This window comes from Phoca vitulina, unplaced genomic scaffold, assembly GCF_004348235.1.
Source record: "Phoca vitulina isolate PV1807 unplaced genomic scaffold, GSC_HSeal_1.0 scaffold1, whole genome shotgun sequence".
In the NCBI taxonomy this organism is placed as follows: Eukaryota; Metazoa; Chordata; class Mammalia; order Carnivora; family Phocidae; genus Phoca; species Phoca vitulina.
In genome coordinates this window covers 96,885,983-96,904,350 of record NW_022589704.1, presented here as the reverse complement: position 1 = coordinate 96,904,350, position 18,368 = coordinate 96,885,983, and the positions used below count along the sequence as shown (strand labels likewise).

General features: G+C 35.4%; 1 protein-coding gene across 9 annotated transcripts in view; it reads right to left on the bottom strand.

Annotated features, from left to right (window-relative positions):
• The window catches only part of DPP10 (dipeptidyl peptidase like 10), a 1,381,541-nt gene that overhangs the window by 491,081 nt on the left and 872,092 nt on the right, over positions 1-18,368 (bottom strand). For 6 of the 9 annotated variants that reach the window (XM_032399013.1, XM_032398270.1, XM_032397511.1 and 3 more), the window contains one exon: positions 2,764-2,878. In XM_032399013.1, coding sequence (XP_032254904.1) covers positions 2,764-2,878 — 115 coding nt within the window. Of the gene's footprint in view, positions 1-2,763; positions 2,879-8,838; positions 9,090-12,180; positions 12,200-18,368 lie in introns of those variants that run through there. The other 3 variants (XM_032400153.1, XM_032400330.1, XM_032400238.1) reach the window with 3 other exon arrangements.

Sequence of the window (18,368 nt, the reverse complement as noted above, 5' to 3'; positions counted from 1 at the left end):
TTATATTTCACTATGCTGTTCAGTTTGAGCCCACCATTAAGGCCCTGTAACTAGGCTCGTATTTGCTTGTTCATAACTCAAGTAAATTCCTACCCACCCTCATTACACCTACCTACTTCATCAATTTTTATAATTTACCAAGTCTTTGGTGGCATTGAGTTTATAAACGAGGAGTGCATAATGCAGTTTAACTGCTTCCTATAGCAATACTTTTTCCACTCCAGCATAATGACTTTTATTTTTCGTATCATATTATTCCTGACCAAAATAACAGTAAAAACCATAGACCTTTGAACATGTGGTATATTAAATGTACTTAATAAACTATAAATCTAAAAATAACTTCTACTTCCATTCATATGACTAATCTCACATGAAATTAAGTCTTTGGGTTGAGGATGTGTGGTTGTTGTGTGTTTGTGTCATTAGGGAAAAGGGATTCAAGGTGATGGATATAAAACAGGAGAGAACAAGGCCAACTACCCATAGCACCTGGAATATACTAAGAACTCCATAATTATTTATTGATGAATGAATAAATGACTGAACAAACAGACCACTGAAAGGCTGACTCCAGATTAAATACTTAGTCCCTTTCCATCTGCCATAATTTAAAATTGAAATTACGGAAGATCTATATTCCGGAGAGACTTTATGTTTTTTCTTAGAAATCGCCCTCATGTAACACAGTGTTGGGCGTTGTGTCTGGTGGTCAATAAGTACTGAAGAATAGCAATAATAAGAGGAATAGCAACAGCAGTGCTAGACACTAAACACTTGAATTATTTTATGTCATCTGTCCCTCATATAACACTATAAAGTTGGCACAGCATGTTGCACCCATAATGCAGATGAATGAAATGGTGGACAAGTTTAAATAATTGGCCAATTTCACAAAACCAGGGAATTATAGAACCAGAACTCAAACCAAGGTGTGTCTTGCCCAAAGTCCTTGCTTTAAAAAATGAGTAAGTGCATGACAAATTGATTTCAACCACACTCTGTTTTGATATTGAACAACACGGAAACGGCTGGGTAGAGGAAGTTTAATTTAGTCAGTGGCCAACTCTATAAAGTTGCTTATACCAAATACTCAAAGGACCCCAAAGTATCACAATGGCCTCAGAGAGTAACAAGAAATTCCGAGAAAATGAATCAGCAGGCAAAGCTACTATAATCAGATGGAAGAAAGTTTAAGAGAAACACAAAGGCATCAGGGCACCAGTATCTCCATCTGGTTAACAGTCCCCAGTAGAAGGCAGTACACCCAAGGCATTCATTTTTTAATAATTACATTAAAATTCTTTAAGCGGAACACTCTGTTGAACATAAGCTTATCTTCCTCTAACAAAGATTCTTGGCGTTCAGCAGCAACTTAGAGCCATCACATTGCTCAATTACACTGTCTTGCAGATGGACATATGAGGCAGTTAAGACAGGGTTCCTGAAGACAATGCTGGATAAGTCAGCTCTCATCAGGGAAGTCTTTCTTTCTCTTTTTCTTTCTTCCCTTTCTTCCTTTTCTTTCTTCCTTCCTCCCTCTCTTTTCTTTCTCTCTCTCTTTCCCTCCCCTTCCCTCCCTCCTGATTTCTTTCTTTTTCTATCTCTTCATATGTTAAATCATAATTACAAACTATTTTTGGCAATTTATACATTTCAAAGCCAATATTTTTACAAAGATGGTATATTTCACAAAGTACCACATTGGCACAACTGATACTGTCATTTGTATAATTAGTCACCATAATTAGTTGACTAAATAACTCTGAAAGAGAGCTATTATTGTTAATTCCATTTTGTACATGAGGAAATAAATTCAACGTGTTTAAGGGCTTGTAAATAACAAAAGTGGGGCAAGAACTGAAGTGTAAATACGTATTATTTAACAACAGGCTGTGACTTCATTATATCAATTGATTTGGGGACTAGCTTAATCCTATTTTTTATAATCCTGAGCAATCTATGGGTGTCCAGTCTTTGAGGAAGCTAGGTGGGTGGTGTAGCAGCATGCCAAATGCATTTGTTCCTGGAAGACATTTTGGGGAGTTTTAAAAGTCAGCAGACTTTCTCTGTCTTCCAATATTAGCACCTACTAAAGAGCAGTAAAACTTTTGGGTACCGAAATAATCCCCAGAGAAGAATTAAGCCTACTGCTAACTTATATATATATATATATATATATATTAGTGTTAAACTCTTTAATGTAAAGGACACAATTTAAAGATCATTGCAAGGGCAATTTGGCAATGTTCTTTAGACAAGGGGAAACTGGGAATATAAAAACTAAAAGGAAAGAAAGGAACAGAAGAAAGAAGCATTTAGAGGCTTACCTCATTCTCTTTTGATCAGACCCTCACTGTCTCTCAAATCCTCCCTCCCCACCCTCATTACAGTTGAGCTATCACCTCCATATGGGGACTTCAGACTCCACTCCCTCATCTTCAACGTACAATGGAAGTCAAATGTCCCCTGCATTTATTAACTGACAAACATAGTAAGTCTCTAAGTAGCCATGGAGACTAAAGATCTCCTTGGCATTCTCAATGTATATATTTTACATTTCAGCTTCCCAAAAATATCTCGCATGATATGTGAACCACAAAATTACTGTGCCATTTGCAAACTGTCTGGTTATGCATTTTTTTTTATTCCAACCAACGCTAATGTGTCTTAAGCTACCACATATGACTACCCTCTTAAGGCATTTGAATGTGAAATTATCATCCACAATACCATCATAAGAGAGGAATAAAGACAGATTACCTGGGGTTAAGAGGATGACTGACATAGTGATGAGTGAGCATACAACTAAAATCACCAGCAGGGCAATAGCAATCCCCTTCCAGTTTCTCTGTGGAGGGCTGTTACTTCCCAGTTCCTACCGAGATAGAAAAAATAAAAAAGGTTCATAATTACACATGCTCCAAAAGAAATGTATTCATAAAGGATGATTCAGTGCATGGCACAATCACAGTTTGAAAGCTGATTAGGATCGTTTCCCTCTTCAGTAGCTCACTTAATTATTCAAAGGTGCATATATTATAAATGGCTATCTTTTGGGGGGTAATCTTATGTCTCTAAGAGATAAACCAACAGAGCTTTATGCCTGCTGTCCAAAATGTAGACGGCTTTAAAATGCATTGACTATAAACACTAGGACAATAGCCAAAATACTCTGCAACATAATTATGGAAATAAAGTGCACCCACTTACATTTTTTCTTACTACAATAGAACCTACAATAAAGATTTAGATACCAATATTTCCCAAGCACTGTGGACTACTTTTCTAACTGGATAGTGGGGAAAAAGATTTGAGATGGGAAAAGCATTCAAAATGCCCCAAGCTGCAGAGCAGAGCACATCTGTCAACACAACAGGTCCTTTTCAAACAGCTCCCCCACCACTCATAAAAATCAACAGGATATAGTAACTAAATTAAATGAGTGCTTCTATATCAATGGTTGATAGCATCCTCTCCCTAGGCAGCATGCCTAATATTGGCAAGGAGATAAGATTGATGGGGGAGGAGAGACTTGAACATCTCTCACAATACATAAAGCTTTTCATTTTCAGATGATCTGTGTTCTACCCTGTTGACTAGAAATGTGTGAGCATAATTCACCAAAGCAAAGCAAACACCACACTGAATTAAAATGAATGCCAGATTTTCTTTGCAATGAAGTTTATAAAACACTGAATCTCTCACTTCTTTCTTCCCATCTCCCAGTTTCTTTTCCTCCCTCCCAACAAAGCCTTTTTTATTCAAAACTAGCTAAGTGATTTGAAGACAAATGAAACAAAACATATAGTTATCCAGCTCACTATGTGTGTACAAATCACTCAACAAGAGAAGTCCTGCTTTAAACAAAGATAAATAGAACAGCAAACATTTAATAAATTATAAATTGGTTCCTGTGACTCACAGATTAAAACCGTGAGCAAATTTTCATGTAGTGATGTTGGCATTCAACTCTGCCATAAACACTTTGGACATAAAGAACTAGACCCTAAATAAATGCAAGAAGAGAATGTGCATGGGAGGTATTTTGTTCTTGTTTTTCCCCTCTGCGATCAACTGCTTTGTCTTTCAGTCTGATGGACCAAATCCAGCAGAGGTCAATTCTACTCTTTTTAACACGACTGACTTCATACCTCTTTTCCACACTTATTAATGCTCGTTTTTCAACACCTCTATTTCTATTGCATTTTGGTTAGAATCTCCATACTTGATGTGCACAAGTCCACTTTTACACAGATATTTACAGTTTATTACTATAAATGTATTTTCTTTTCCTTATGATTTTCTTAACATTCTTTTCTCAAGCTTACTTTATGGTAAGAATACAGTATATAATACACATAACAAAATATGTATCAATTAACTCTTTATTGTTACTGGTAAGGTTTCTGGTCAACAGTAGGCTATAAGTAGTTATGTTTTGGGGAATCAAAAATTATACATGGGCTTGTAACTATGCTGGGGTTGGTGCCCCTAACCCCCACATTGTTCAAGGGTCAAATGTATAAGCTAGTAATAACGGACATCTCACTCCAATAAAAGAATCAAGAGTAAATTATAATTTTAAATCTACTGATTCTGATCTTGATTCCCTGTCACTTGATATGCAGCCTCACCTTAGCAGACTCTAAACCTAGGGCGAGTGATGGACCAGTAAGTGACAGAGACATAGGTTTATTGGGAAAACTTACAGGGAATCCAGGAATGGCCAACTGGACAAGTATCCACTGCTGGGATCTACATGCACCAAGTTTTTATACCACAGCAACTAACCTTAGCAACTATCTGTTGCCTCTCCTTCCCTGCATGGCCAGAGCCCTAGGGAGATCAAGGCCTGCCATGTGGACACTGTTACAAAGGAGATGCTCCAGGCTGCCCAGCCCCAGAGCCTCTGACCTTGAACACTGAACAACACATTCTTCTGTACATTCTGCTTGATGGGAATACAGAAGGAGGATAGGATCTCTATATTCTCAAACAGTGATTAACAGGGGCATTCAGGGTATGCTTTCACAAATTAGTTATCCAGCATGTACCATACACTTGGACACAAGGCAAATTATTAAAGAAATGACTAGAGTGTACTTTCCAGTTTTTGAATAGGATGTAGCCATGTAATATCTACCAAATGTTGTCTAACAGTAATAATACCGTAGATATCTTACTATGTGTTTGGTATTATACTGAATACTTTATATTCATAATCTCTCGTAATCCTCATTAAAGTCAGGTGAGATTACTTTTATTTTGATAGATTTGCAGATGACAAAAATGGGATTTAGAGAGATTAATTAAAAATCCACTTACTGTTAATAAGTGGGAGATCTCTGGGGCCAGTCCATAAACTCTGGCTCTTAACCACTTTAATATGGTGTCCTAAAGATAAATATGTCAAGGATAAATGCATGAATCGATAAATAAATCAACGAATCGAAGAACGATTTGGACCCCAACATAATAATAGTTGTATTTTATTACCTTTTATTTGACAAAATTCATGATTAAAGAAAAGCTATCCTGAATTCTGTAATGTTTTCAAACAAATTTATATTTCCCCACCCATGGCGGACTGGGAAAATACACCATTTTTAAAATGGTAAAACACATTTGAGTAAAAAAAAATTTTCTGTTCATAAAGTGATGCACCTAAGGAATGTGTGGCTCCTTTAAGATGACTCATCAATGCCCAAGGCATCTACAAATCTGTTTAGGAACTGCAGACTTAGATTCTATTACCATGGCAATATTTCTAAAGCATAGTTTCACTTCTGTCACTTTATTCCACAAAGTCCTTTAATGTTCCCATACTAACTAAAGAATCAAATGCAAATGACAGAATTTAGCATAACAATTGTCTATAGTCAAACTCCAGTTTCCTCATCCAGCTTGATCCCTTTTGAAAAAGAACACAACCCCAAACCGCTCTGATTACCATTTGGCACACATGCCTCAGATGCTTCAACCTTCAAATCACCTTCTTTTCTAATTCTTCCCCATCCAATCCCTTTAACATGCCTCCACTTATAGGAACTGTCAATCATTCAACATCCTGCTCTAATGGCTCTCCTCTTGGGAATTTCACCTAATTATGCAAGCCAAATATGATTTCCCTTCCTCTGAAAAAAAAAAAGAAATGCCTAAAATACATTGTACCAATAGGCTGAATCCACTTCAACTACTTAAGAGTTGTGAGATTGCAAAGATGTATTTTTCTGAGCCTCAGATTTTTTGTTTTATCTGAACAAATGGAATAATAATGTAATTATTTTTAAATGTAAGTATTAAAACTAATTATTCGGACAAAACTTTTAGGACAATAAAGTTCACATTAAATGAACTGCTTGGAATGTTCTTCCTCAACACACTTAATATAGATCACTCTCTACATTCAAGTCTCATCTCAAATGCTCCTTCCTGACCACCCTCTCTGAAATAACATTTCATATCCCTTCTATTCTCTCACTCCCCTTTCTTTTTCTTCATAGCATTATCATTTTAGGTATATCACATGTCATATTTAATCATGTATCTATAATAACATATTAAGCTAGTTAAGAATATATATTAAGGTGTTTAAATGTTCACTCTATCCTTCTCAGCTCTCCAGAATAGAAAGTTCATGGTGTCATTAATGTAGTTCATCTTGTTCTCCGCTACATCCCTAGCGTTGTGAACGGTGTTTGGCACATACTAGGTATGCCGTAGATAATTTTAAAATGAATGAATGAATTATAGTGTTAGGAGTTAGTTGGACAGTAATCAAGGCCAGGGTCCCCAACAAGAAACTATGGAGTCAGGACAGCTAAAATAAACTGCACCCATATCCTGTTTTGCAGCTTAGACAGGACCACACTAGTATTCTGCTTTGCAGCCTTTACAGAAATGACTTCTGCAAAACGTCTAAACTAAGAAAATTAACTACAAAAATATTTGTCAATATCATGGGCAAGGGGTAGTTAAGACCTAAGCCCCCAGATGTCAGCAAAAAAAGGACCATCAGCACATGGATATTAACCTAATAGGTAGACAGATATGTGACCAAAGCCCTGATTGGCAAGACTCAGTATACCCTGATTGCTTAAGATAGTTTTCCAAAAGAGCTCATAAAAACCCCTACACTTTGAAACTCCAGAGGCAACCCACTTGGGCCCCCCTCCCTCTCCGGGAGCTTTGTACTCTTGCTCAATAAACTTTGATTTGATGCCCACCACTCTCCCTCTTGTCTACCACTTCATTCTTCGAAGCGGCGTGACCAAGAACCGTGGGCACTAAGGGGACAAAAAATCCTGTAACAATAGCAGCTATGATAAAGATAATGATGATGGTGGTGGTGGTGGTGGTTCTGATGATAATGCTTAAAGCCATATATAAAAAGCCATCATATCCCTGTCAAAGTTATTATCTGTTTAAAGTAAGAATGACATCTTAGACAACTTTAGATTACTCAGACCACTTAACAATCTCTGGTTCTTTTAATACGTGCTTAGAAAATAATTGCCCAATTAATTAAGTAGTATAAATGGAAACCCAAAAGGGGACAGAAATATAGTACCATTAGTCAAATACACATTAATAGCAAACTTATAAAATGTACCTACTTGCTAAAGATCAATTTGACTACAATTAATTTTAGGCTCATTTATCTGATGCTAGCTTTCCAAAATGCAGTTGCCAATCTTCAAGTTAACATCCTCTTCAAAAAACGTGATAATTTATACTGCTGTGGGAAGTGGTGCTAATTGACTTTGCTTTTCAATGACTTCCTACAAGCCACTACCTGAAACCAATCAAGTGCACATGCCAGGCTCACGGAACAAGTATGGTGCTGGGCAGCAACCTGAGAAAACATGCTAAGGAGTTTGCAATGAGGTCATCTGGATGTTCTGGAGGCAGAACAGAGTCAATGTTGGGAAATTTTATTCCCAGGATGGGCTTAAGACTACCTTCAAAGATACAAAGACAAACAGGTAATAATCCATATAGAAAGCCGCTTTTGTAAATCAGTCCTCCAGTGGATGAATGCATCAGTTGAAAGACTTGTGTTCAATTCCAGATAATATTCAGTGCCGTCATGGTCTAGAGACGTGCTGATGCTACGGGAGAGCTGGATCCCAGCTGGAACCTAGCTATTTATGTTGCATCTATTGCCTATCTACTCATCACTTTCCAGAGAACAGTTAAGTCTATGAGACAAGGCTGTCCACTATATACAGAGCTTGCCAAAATCCAAATGCATTTTTTATTTGTTCAAGTGCAAAGAAAAAAGTGTTGGAAATCATAAGCAAAATACATAAGCGAAAAAAAAATCAAGATTTATATGTCATTTCTTTTGGCAAAATAAGGGAAAAGAGCCAAACTGATTCTATTTTCTTAAAAAAAAAAAAAAAAAAGTAAAGCATATCAAAATTTGAGAGCTTTTTTAACTACAGTATTCGACTTGTACTTCCCCTTAGACAACTGCAATGTATTTGCTTCCATATGCACCATGAGAAGAAATGTGATCCCTCTATATTGAAATAGTCTCAAAAAGTGATAACATTTAGAGGGAGATTCAAGGGGAAAAATCATGTTAAATTACATCTGTAGATTAGGTGTGGGTGTGTTTTAATAAAAATAGATTCTCTCCTACCACATGTCTACTATCAGAAAACCACAGGGAAGTTTCTTTAAAATGTCTTTGTTGCTACTGGAAAAGGTGAACTTAGATTTCCAGGCTTAGAGTATTAGTATTTAATACACTGATTCTTAGTTTGGTTCTCAACACAGCCATACCAACCATTCAAAAACTCAACTTTTCACTTTTATTTTATCCCTTACCTATATTTATCACTTCAAAACCGTCAGATGTACTGAAGTCTTCACAAAAACAGACTGTTTAATGTTTTCTGAAATGAATTCAAATAAATGTCTTAAATTAAAAAACCAAACAACAAAAAACAAACAAAAACAGGGACAACACATTCGACCAGTTCATTTTCTGTTAAAAAGCTCAAAAGCTTGAATTATTTTTATTTAAACAATTTTACTTTACTCATTGTGTTCACATTCTCAACAACGAATAGGTTAGAAACAATCCAGACATTTTTACTGAATAATTAGAAAATATCTTAAGGTTAAATACTTTCAAATGTTCCATATTATTTCATGATATTAAAAAACATAGCATGTTAGAGTTAAGAGTTTTAAAGACACCTCGGAAAAACTCAAAATTGGTGAAAAATGGTTTTATATCATTCCTAAGAAAAGGTTAGATGAGTTTGTCTTGAAAAACCTTGACATACAGGGATTCAACAGATGGCCATTTATCTTTAAACAATCCTATTTAACAAAATATACTGGAGTATTTTAGAATATAAGATATTACACTAGATGCAGCTAGGAATACAAATTAAAATAAGCAATAAGCAAAAACTCTAATGAAGATTTTGCTAACCCACCAATATAATACAAGGTTATATAAATAAGGATAAAGCAGGAAATTACAAAATTTTTCTATGGAAAATGAGGAGAGAAGTTTTAATTTCCTTATTGATATAAAAAATTTGCTTTGAATATCCAATCAGCATTTTGTAAAAAAATGAGGTGCTGGATATGCTGAGATTACATAACTATGCAAAATCTGGAATGAAAAAAAGAATCACAGGAAATTTTTTAAAGTGAAGTGTGTATAAAAATACACACTTAGGTATTTGGAAAGTTCAACAGAGTGTGCATTTCTTTTCTTTCTAGCAAAAATAATTGACAAAATTTACAATATGGAATAGCCCAATAAATAAAATTGTGGTAATTTTTAAGGATCTCCCCTAAAATAAAGGGCCAGAGTTTTGCCTCCAAAAAACAGATAATTCCTGTACCATTTATAATATTTTGGAGTGTACTTAAAGGAAAAATTCCAAATTTTATTAAGTTCCTACATTGTCTCAATACTATGCCTAAAAAATATAGCACATAAAATATTTTCAACTCAATTTAAATAAAAATAGATGTCAATTTATCAAATAAAATTTTAGTGAATTAGATGCAGGAGCTTAAAAAAACAATCATTAAATATGAAATATTGTCCAATATTAGGAGATACAGCCATACTCCTCTAGAACATATTAAGAATATCAATAAAAATATAATCATAGATTATTTCTCATATCTAATTTGCAGTTAATATTTATAATGCCTAATGCTTCTGAAAATTTCCATTATATTCATGGCCATTCACAATTTTCTCATTCATCATGCTCTCCAGTTAGAGGACTCTATGCTAAGTAAAGTGTATATTTTTGGTAAATGATCACAATTTTGTTTTTCAAAATTATTCTTGTTATAGTTTTGTGCTGTCAATGTATCTGAAGCAGTGTTGAGTCAGTGTTATGCATAGCGTGATCCACAGACAATAATGGAAGCTTGTTAGATATGCAAAAGTAGAGTCTTTTAGTGCTATTTGCTTTATTATTTTTAATTCTGATTTGATTTGTTCGCCATTAATTTGTTTATAAAAGAACTAGCAATTATCTCAGTTATACTTTGACATTTATCTCTCAATAATTATGATGTTGGTGACACACTCCTAGATAGATCATCATTAAATCAGAAAACAAAGATGCCAGGTATCATCAATATATTATGCAGAGATAGTTTTAAATTTCTATTATGATTTAGGGGTTGTCTGAGCATCTATGACTCTGAACATGTTTAGGGTTCAAAACCACAACTAAAAAACATAGCATTTAAAAAAAACAAAACTGATCAGATATAAGCAAGATGGCAGACTAAGAAGCTCTAGGCCCTCATTCTCCCCACATAAACACCAAGTAAGCAACTATAGACTGATTAAAATAGTTTGTGGGAGTTCTGCAAACCAGTTAAAGTTCTGCAGCAACCAAGCAAAAGCCCGGTCAAGAAAAAGCCACATTCAAAAAAGAAATTTTGTGTCATTCTTTAATGCCCTAGCCTCCCCCTGCCCCTTACACAGTGAAGCATGGTCAAGAGGAAGTAGCCCAATCCCAGTTCTTTCCCTCAAAGGCAAGGAAATGAATGGAACTTGTTTGCACCTTCTGGACAGTCTGTGGGCTACTTGAGGGACTCATTTCTGTCCTGCCTGGTTTGGAGATCAGTGAAAATGGCTACATATATTGGATCTCAGGTTGGAAGCCCTGAAAGGCAGAGGTAGTTTCCATGGTAGATGAAAACTGCATAGAACTACAGACATGCAGAACATGAGAGCAAGAAATTATAGGCAGAGGAACACAGAACACCTAAGGCCTCAAGAAAAGGCATGGGTGAAACTTTTGGGGAAATTAAGACATTTAAAAACATGCATATATACAGGGGAATTGGGGGGAAGGTGCACACACAAACACAAGGAAGACAAATGCTGCAAAAAGATCTGAGATGATCTTGAGCCTTCACACTGTACTAATTAGCTACCATCTTCCTCTGCTTAGAGCCAGTCTACAAAGACTGAGAGAGGTGCCAATATTTTCAAATTCCCAATTTTCAGCAAAGATCACAAGGAATAGAAAGAATCAGGGGAAAATAGTCCACTCAAAGGAACAAAATAAATCTCCTGAAATCCACTGTAAAATAACAAAGCCTTCAAAATTACTAGAGAAAGACTTTAAAACGACTGTTTGAAATATGCTCAAAGAACTAAAGGAAATCAGAAAAATGAAATATAAGCTATATGTGAATATTAATAAAACTACAGAAATTAAAAAACAAAACAAAACAGAAATTCTGTGTTGAAAAATAATTGAATTGAAAAACCCCCTAGAGGAATTTAACACCAGACTCAATCATCAGAAAAAATATCAGTGAAGACTGGTCATTTGAAATTATTAAGTTTGAAGAACAAAAAGAAAAAAAGAATGAAGAAAAGTGAACAGAAACTAAGGGACTTAATGGACACCATCCAGTGAATCAATATATACATTATCGGAATCCCAGAAGGAGAAGAAAGAGAGAAAGGGTCAGAAAGCTTATTTGAAGAAATAATGACTGAAACTTTCCAGATTTGAGGAAAGACATGGATATCAAAACACAAGAAGCACAAATGAACTACAAGCAGAATAAACACAGAGAACCACATTTAGACACATGTAATCAAACTACCAAAAACCAAAGACAAAAGAGAATCTTGAAAGAATAAAGAGAAAAGTGACTCACTGCTTACAAGTATCTACAATAAGATTATCAGAGAACTTCTCAGCAGAAACCTTGCAGGCCAGAGGCGGTGGGATGATATATTGAAAGTGCTGAAAGAAAAAAGAAATCAGTAATTCTATGTCAAGCAAAACTATCCTTTGAAGAAGAGAAAGACATTACGACATTCCAGACAAACATAAGATGAGGAAGCTTATTGCTATTAGACTTACCCTACCCAAAATACTAAAGGGAGTCTAAGTTGAAATTAGAATGCTAGCAGTAACTTGATGCCATATGAAAACACAAACTTCTTCCATAATGATAAATAGGAGGACAAATATAAAAAACAGTACTATTGCAATTTTGGCTCCTAACTTCACGTTTTAGTCTTCCACAGGATTTAAAGAACAAACACATAAAAATAATAGTAATAATAATTGCATGTTAAGGTTATGAGTATACAATAAAAAGAAGTAATTTATAACATTAACACAAGAAGGATAGTGCTATAAAAGACTCTTTGTATCCAACTGATGTTATGTTGGTATTCATTTAAACTAGATTGTTATAACTTTTGGATATAATATATAATCACCATGATAACCCCCAAAAATTCTTTAAAATTTACACAAAAGGAAATGAGAAGGGGATCAAAATACTTCACAGAAAAAGACCAACTAGACATAAATAAAGTACTGAAAAAGGAAATGAGGGACAAAAATCTATAGGGCATAGAAAAAACAAACAAAATGACAATAGTAAGTCCTCTAATTATTTTTAAAGTAAAGAAATCAAGCGCCCCAATCAAAAAACAAAAACAAAAAAACACCAGATTGGCAAAATGGATAAAGGGGGGGAACAAAAAGAACAGGACTCAAATATATGCTGTTTACAAAAGACTCACTTTGGATCTAAGGACACACCAGAGAGGAAAGCAAAAGGATGGAAAAGATATCCCCTGCAAATAGTAACCAAAGAGAGATGATGGGAGCTATAATAAATCAGCGATTTGAACAGATATTTGCACATTCATGTTCATGGCAGTGTTCTTCATAATAACCAGAAAGTGGAAGCAACCCAACTGTCCATCAATGGATGAATGGGAAACTAAAATACGTTATATATGTACAATGAAATATTACCCATCCTTAAAGAGAAAGGAAATTCTGACACATGTTACCATATGGGTGAATCTTGAAAACATTATGCTAAGTGAAATAAGCCAGTCACAAAAGGACAAATATTATAAGATTCCAGTCATGCAAATACTTATAAATGTTACCTAGAACAGTCATTTTCATAGAGACAGAAATGAGAATGATGCCTACCAGGGGCTGGGCTAAGGGAGGAGGAAAGGAGGAGTTATTGTTTAATGTATATGGAGTTTCTCTAAGAAGACGAAAGAGTTCTGGGGATGGACAGTGGTGACGGTTGCATAACAATGTGAATATATTTAATATCACAGAACTATACATTTTAAAATAATTAAAATGGGAAATTTTATCTTATACATATTTTGCCACAAGTTTAAAAATGTAGATAACAGAATTCACAATAGCAACAGATACATACGAAATTACTTTAGAAAGTTTTAATGTCCAAAGAAAGAAAACCACAAGATTATCCTGGAAGATTTATCAAGGCCACTTGAAAGATGAAGGGAATCACTAAATTCCTGATAAAGAAAATTCAGTATGTTAAATATGCTCATTTTTCTAGAGTAACAGAAATATTTAAAGTAATTCCAATAAAAATCCCAACAGAACTCTCTGTCTTTAAACTGAGAAGATGATCTTAAAATTCATCTGGAAAAATTACCACATGAAAATAGAAAATTTTAAAACAAAGAAAAGTCAAGACGGAAGCCAGATATTGAAAGGTAATCTAAATCTGTGCTAATGAAAAAAGTATGACATTAATAAGAAAAACTTTAGAAACTATAGTTCAAAGAAAAAAGATCCATGAACACAAACACATAAAGAGAATTGTTTATTTTTGACATCCATTTTCTCATTATACCTTCTTTCTGTAAGGAAGGACACTTGGGGTTTCCCACAACACTCAAATGAGATGCCTTCACAATCCCTATGGTGCCAAATCGGACAAGTTTTCTATTTTCCTATTATATGACTTCTTAGCAGCATTCTCATCCATTAATCATTAAATCACCCCCAGGAAAATATTTTCTTGGTTCCTACAACACCACATTCTCCTGGTTTTGTTTGTTTGTTTGTTTGTTTGTTGAATCCTCCAGTGCTAGCCATGTCTCCATTTTCTTTACTGATTTCTTCTGGGGCTTAGTTCAAAACTGAAGAGTTCTCCAGCGCTTGGCCCTGACCCGACTTTGTGCTCTACATGAACAGTATTTCTAGTGATATAGTCCAATTCCACTTTTTATATCATTCAAAGTTTCTAGCAATTTTATATGTTAATGTTAAAAAGAGAATGCCTGAACAAGCTATTTCAAAAGAAAAAAAAAAAACTGATCTCTAAGGAGACAGATTGCTACATGTCATCACTGTATCCTTCAAGCAACCTACTTTTCTTTCTGTAGGGGAGAACGCCTTTCTTATGTATCATAATCAGTTGTTACTTACAGCACTTACTGCTTCTTAAAATTGTCCATTAGATTCATGCCATTCACAGTTTGTCACTTTTCTTCTATCGCATTGATGAGAACTCCATGGTAAGTGAAGCACCTATTTTGATCAAAGGTTTTACATTTCTTAAGCTTGGGATTCTTAGTAGGTTGCTTCGTTGATCCATTTAGATAGTTCTTTAGCTCAGTGCAGTCCATGAACAAGCAGTCTGAAGCTGACTTTTAGATACTGCAGTATCTGAAACCTGGTTGGAAATAAAAATTATTCTGTTCCACCCCAGACCTTGTGAATCTCCATGGCCAGGGCAAACCCAGTAATTTATTTTAAAAAGCCTTCCAGAAGATTCTGCTCTATGCTAAAGTTTGACAGACTTTCCCCTAGGTCAGAGCTACTCACATAATGGTCAGTGTCACCTCTGAGCTCATAGGAACACAAATTATTCAGCCCTACCACAGACCTACTGAGTTTCGGTGGAAAGGCTGAGCAATTGTTATTTTAACAAATCCTCCATGATTCCTGGGCATCTTTCCTTGGCACACTAAAGTGTGAGAACCTCAACCACAGAAATTAAGCCCTGGAGTGGTATAGTTCTGGAACTGCTAAAATGATCCATCTTGGCCTCAGAGGAATTTGGTGGAAGCATTAAGACTTAGCGGCTTTGTAGCCGGTACATCAGGATTTCAGTCTCCAATTACCTACTTACTAGCTCTAGTACATACACAATTGACCAAATCTATTATAATTATGGACCCCATTAGTGGTGCCTGAGACAAAACGATCAATTTCGTTATCTTCTCCTGTATTTGTTATTTACCAAATCAAGTTTTAGTCTCAAATGAGTTCTACCTTGTCAAGAGACCATTTCATACCCATCTTTGTATCCTCCACACCTAGCACAGCACATAGTAAATGGTCACAAAATATTTAGATTGAAGCTGTATGCTCAGATTTATGCTCTAAGAATTAAGAATAGGGTCTTTACATCTTGAGGGATGCATTCAGCCACATGGAGACTAGGAGCTGAACTAGTTATCTTCATCTGAAATCTAAGGAGAAGAGACATTCGAGCAGTGTAGCCATCAACTCATCTCGGGGGCTGTACATTTGTGGTACAAGAGCACTAAAAGAAGCTCAATGATCTATAAACTGGATCAATAGCCCTAAATTTCTATGGTTGATTACCTGGAATGAATTGCTAACAAGCCAGACAATCCCACCTTTGAACCTGATTTCAGAAAATGAGAAGGTTCAGTCTTCCTAAAGTTTTTAGTACTTTAACCTCTTGCCTATGAGCAGGGAAGAATCTAGTCATTTCTCATTGTATTGCATTGCCCCATGCAGTTTTTGGTACCCGTATTTATGGAATATATGAATGCAACAAACTAAGAAATCATTTTTTGGCTTAATATTTAATCTTTCCCTTTACCTTGAAGATCTTTCAGAATTTCAATTCTCAATTTTCAATTATCTTTTAAAACTGATTTTATATCAATATGTGATATAAAACTAACTTAACTATAGATTATCTATGTCTTCTGTGAAATATTCATTGTAGAGGGATAGAAAACAGTAAACCAAGTAGCCTGGTCTGCCCATGTTAATAATTACTTGTGTGATTTAAGGTAAAGCTTTCATTTTCTTAGGCATCAAACCAAAATAGCAGTGTATGCCCAAATAACACCATCGGGCACAGTCTGATGCATGGAGCAGTCACAAAACCCATTCCCACTTTCCTATCTACTAGATGAGACACAGCCTCACTTTGTTCACATAGAAAATAGAGGTGATATTACAAACCTGTATATATTTGTGAGCCTTTCAGGAAATAATGCCAGTGAAAACTGTTCATAAACTGTTAAGTATGCATAAACTTAAGTATTGTAACCAGGTCTCTCAAATTTGAAGTGTAAAAAAAAACTACATGCGATTGTATTAACTGTCAGTGAGTCAGGAAAAGTAGGTCCTTTGAAACAGACAGTTTGAAGACTTCTATAAAGTCTTAATAAACTCATGCATTTATGAAGCATAAGTATGACCTCAGCCTGTTGCTAAGGTAGATGTCAATTTATATTGGATGAAAGATAGAAGGGTAGAAGAAAGGAAGAAAGAAGAAAAAGAAAGGAAGAAGGGACAAAGGAAGAGAGGAAGGACTCCAGATAAGCCCACTGATTCAAATAAGTGACAATCTCTTTGGGAAGGGCAATAGTTTATTAAACATTAGGGGGAAAAAAAGAGAGAAAAAAAATTTAAAAATTCAATATTGCAGTGTCAGATGCTCCAAGCAATAGGATTCCAGAAAAGAGAGAGGTCCCTGGGGATGCTAATGTTGTACACTAAAGACCCAATCTATGTTGACTCTTCCCTAAAGACTTTGATCAGGAAGAGCTTAAATGAGAAAGACAGAAGAACGTCACCCCACCCCGTCACCCCAAACTGACGAAAACCTCATTCCTTGTTATCTCTTTGAGGTGAACAAGGTGTGTTTAATTTGCTGCCTTTTCTGGGGGTTAAAGGTTACAGTTCAGTAGTCAAATAAGATTCCAAACAAAGGTTAAGAAAAATAGTAAAGCCACTGGCAAAACATGAGTGCCTGAAAAGAACCAATGTAGCTCCAGCTTCCAGCTAAGTGCAAAGCCAGCATTGTTAATGTGCTCTTCAAACATGGCTGACCTTTAGATGCTGCTGAGCATCTGGGGGAACATTTGACACTTCACTAGATCCCCTTATGTTAACTAACTGCACTTGTACACCACCATGTCCCAAGCCAAAAACCTTCCCAGTAAGTCAGCACTGGGTCCAATCTGGAAAGCCCTCTGTTCAGGATCAAGCGCATTTTCTTGGTAAGACTTGCTAGAGGGAAAGTTGGTGGCTAGGAAGAATTCACCTCTTTCTTTCTTTCTTTTTTCTTTCTTTTTTTTTTTAAGATGTTATTTATTTGACAGAGAGAGACACAATGAGAGAGGGAACACAAGCAGGGGAAGTGGGAGAGGGAGAAGCAGGCTTCCCGCCGAGCAGGGAGCCCAATGTGGGGCTCAATCCCAGGACCCTGGGATCATGACCTGAGCTGAAGGCAGACGCTTAATGACTGAGCCACCCAGGTGCCCCAAAATTCACCTCTTTCAACTTGAAAAACCTTAGGGTTTTTCAGGAGTCAAAACAGATATTAAATTGAAATAGTCACATGTGATAGAGCTCAAAACTTAATTTTTTGACACATTTATTTAGTAAATATCTATTACATATGAACTCTGAGAAAATAAAACATAATAAACTTTGAAAAGTAAGTATTCACTTCACTGTAAAACTTTCCAACTCTGCCTTTTAAATAGTAGGAATGGAAATACAGCCACGTTTTAACATTTAAAAACAGTATGTGTATCAAAGACAGCATGCATGTAAGAGAAAATCTAATTCCCTCTTCACATACAGAAATTTAATATCATAAAGTGGCAGCTATAGCTAAGACATCAATTATACAACTTTTTCTTCAAAAGAAAAAAAAAGCAGAAATTAATGAAATGGGGCAGAACAGGAACTAAATGTGCTTTTAATTATTTTTATCGCTCTTGCCATTAAAATGTTAATAAGAATCATATAGGTATTTAAGAG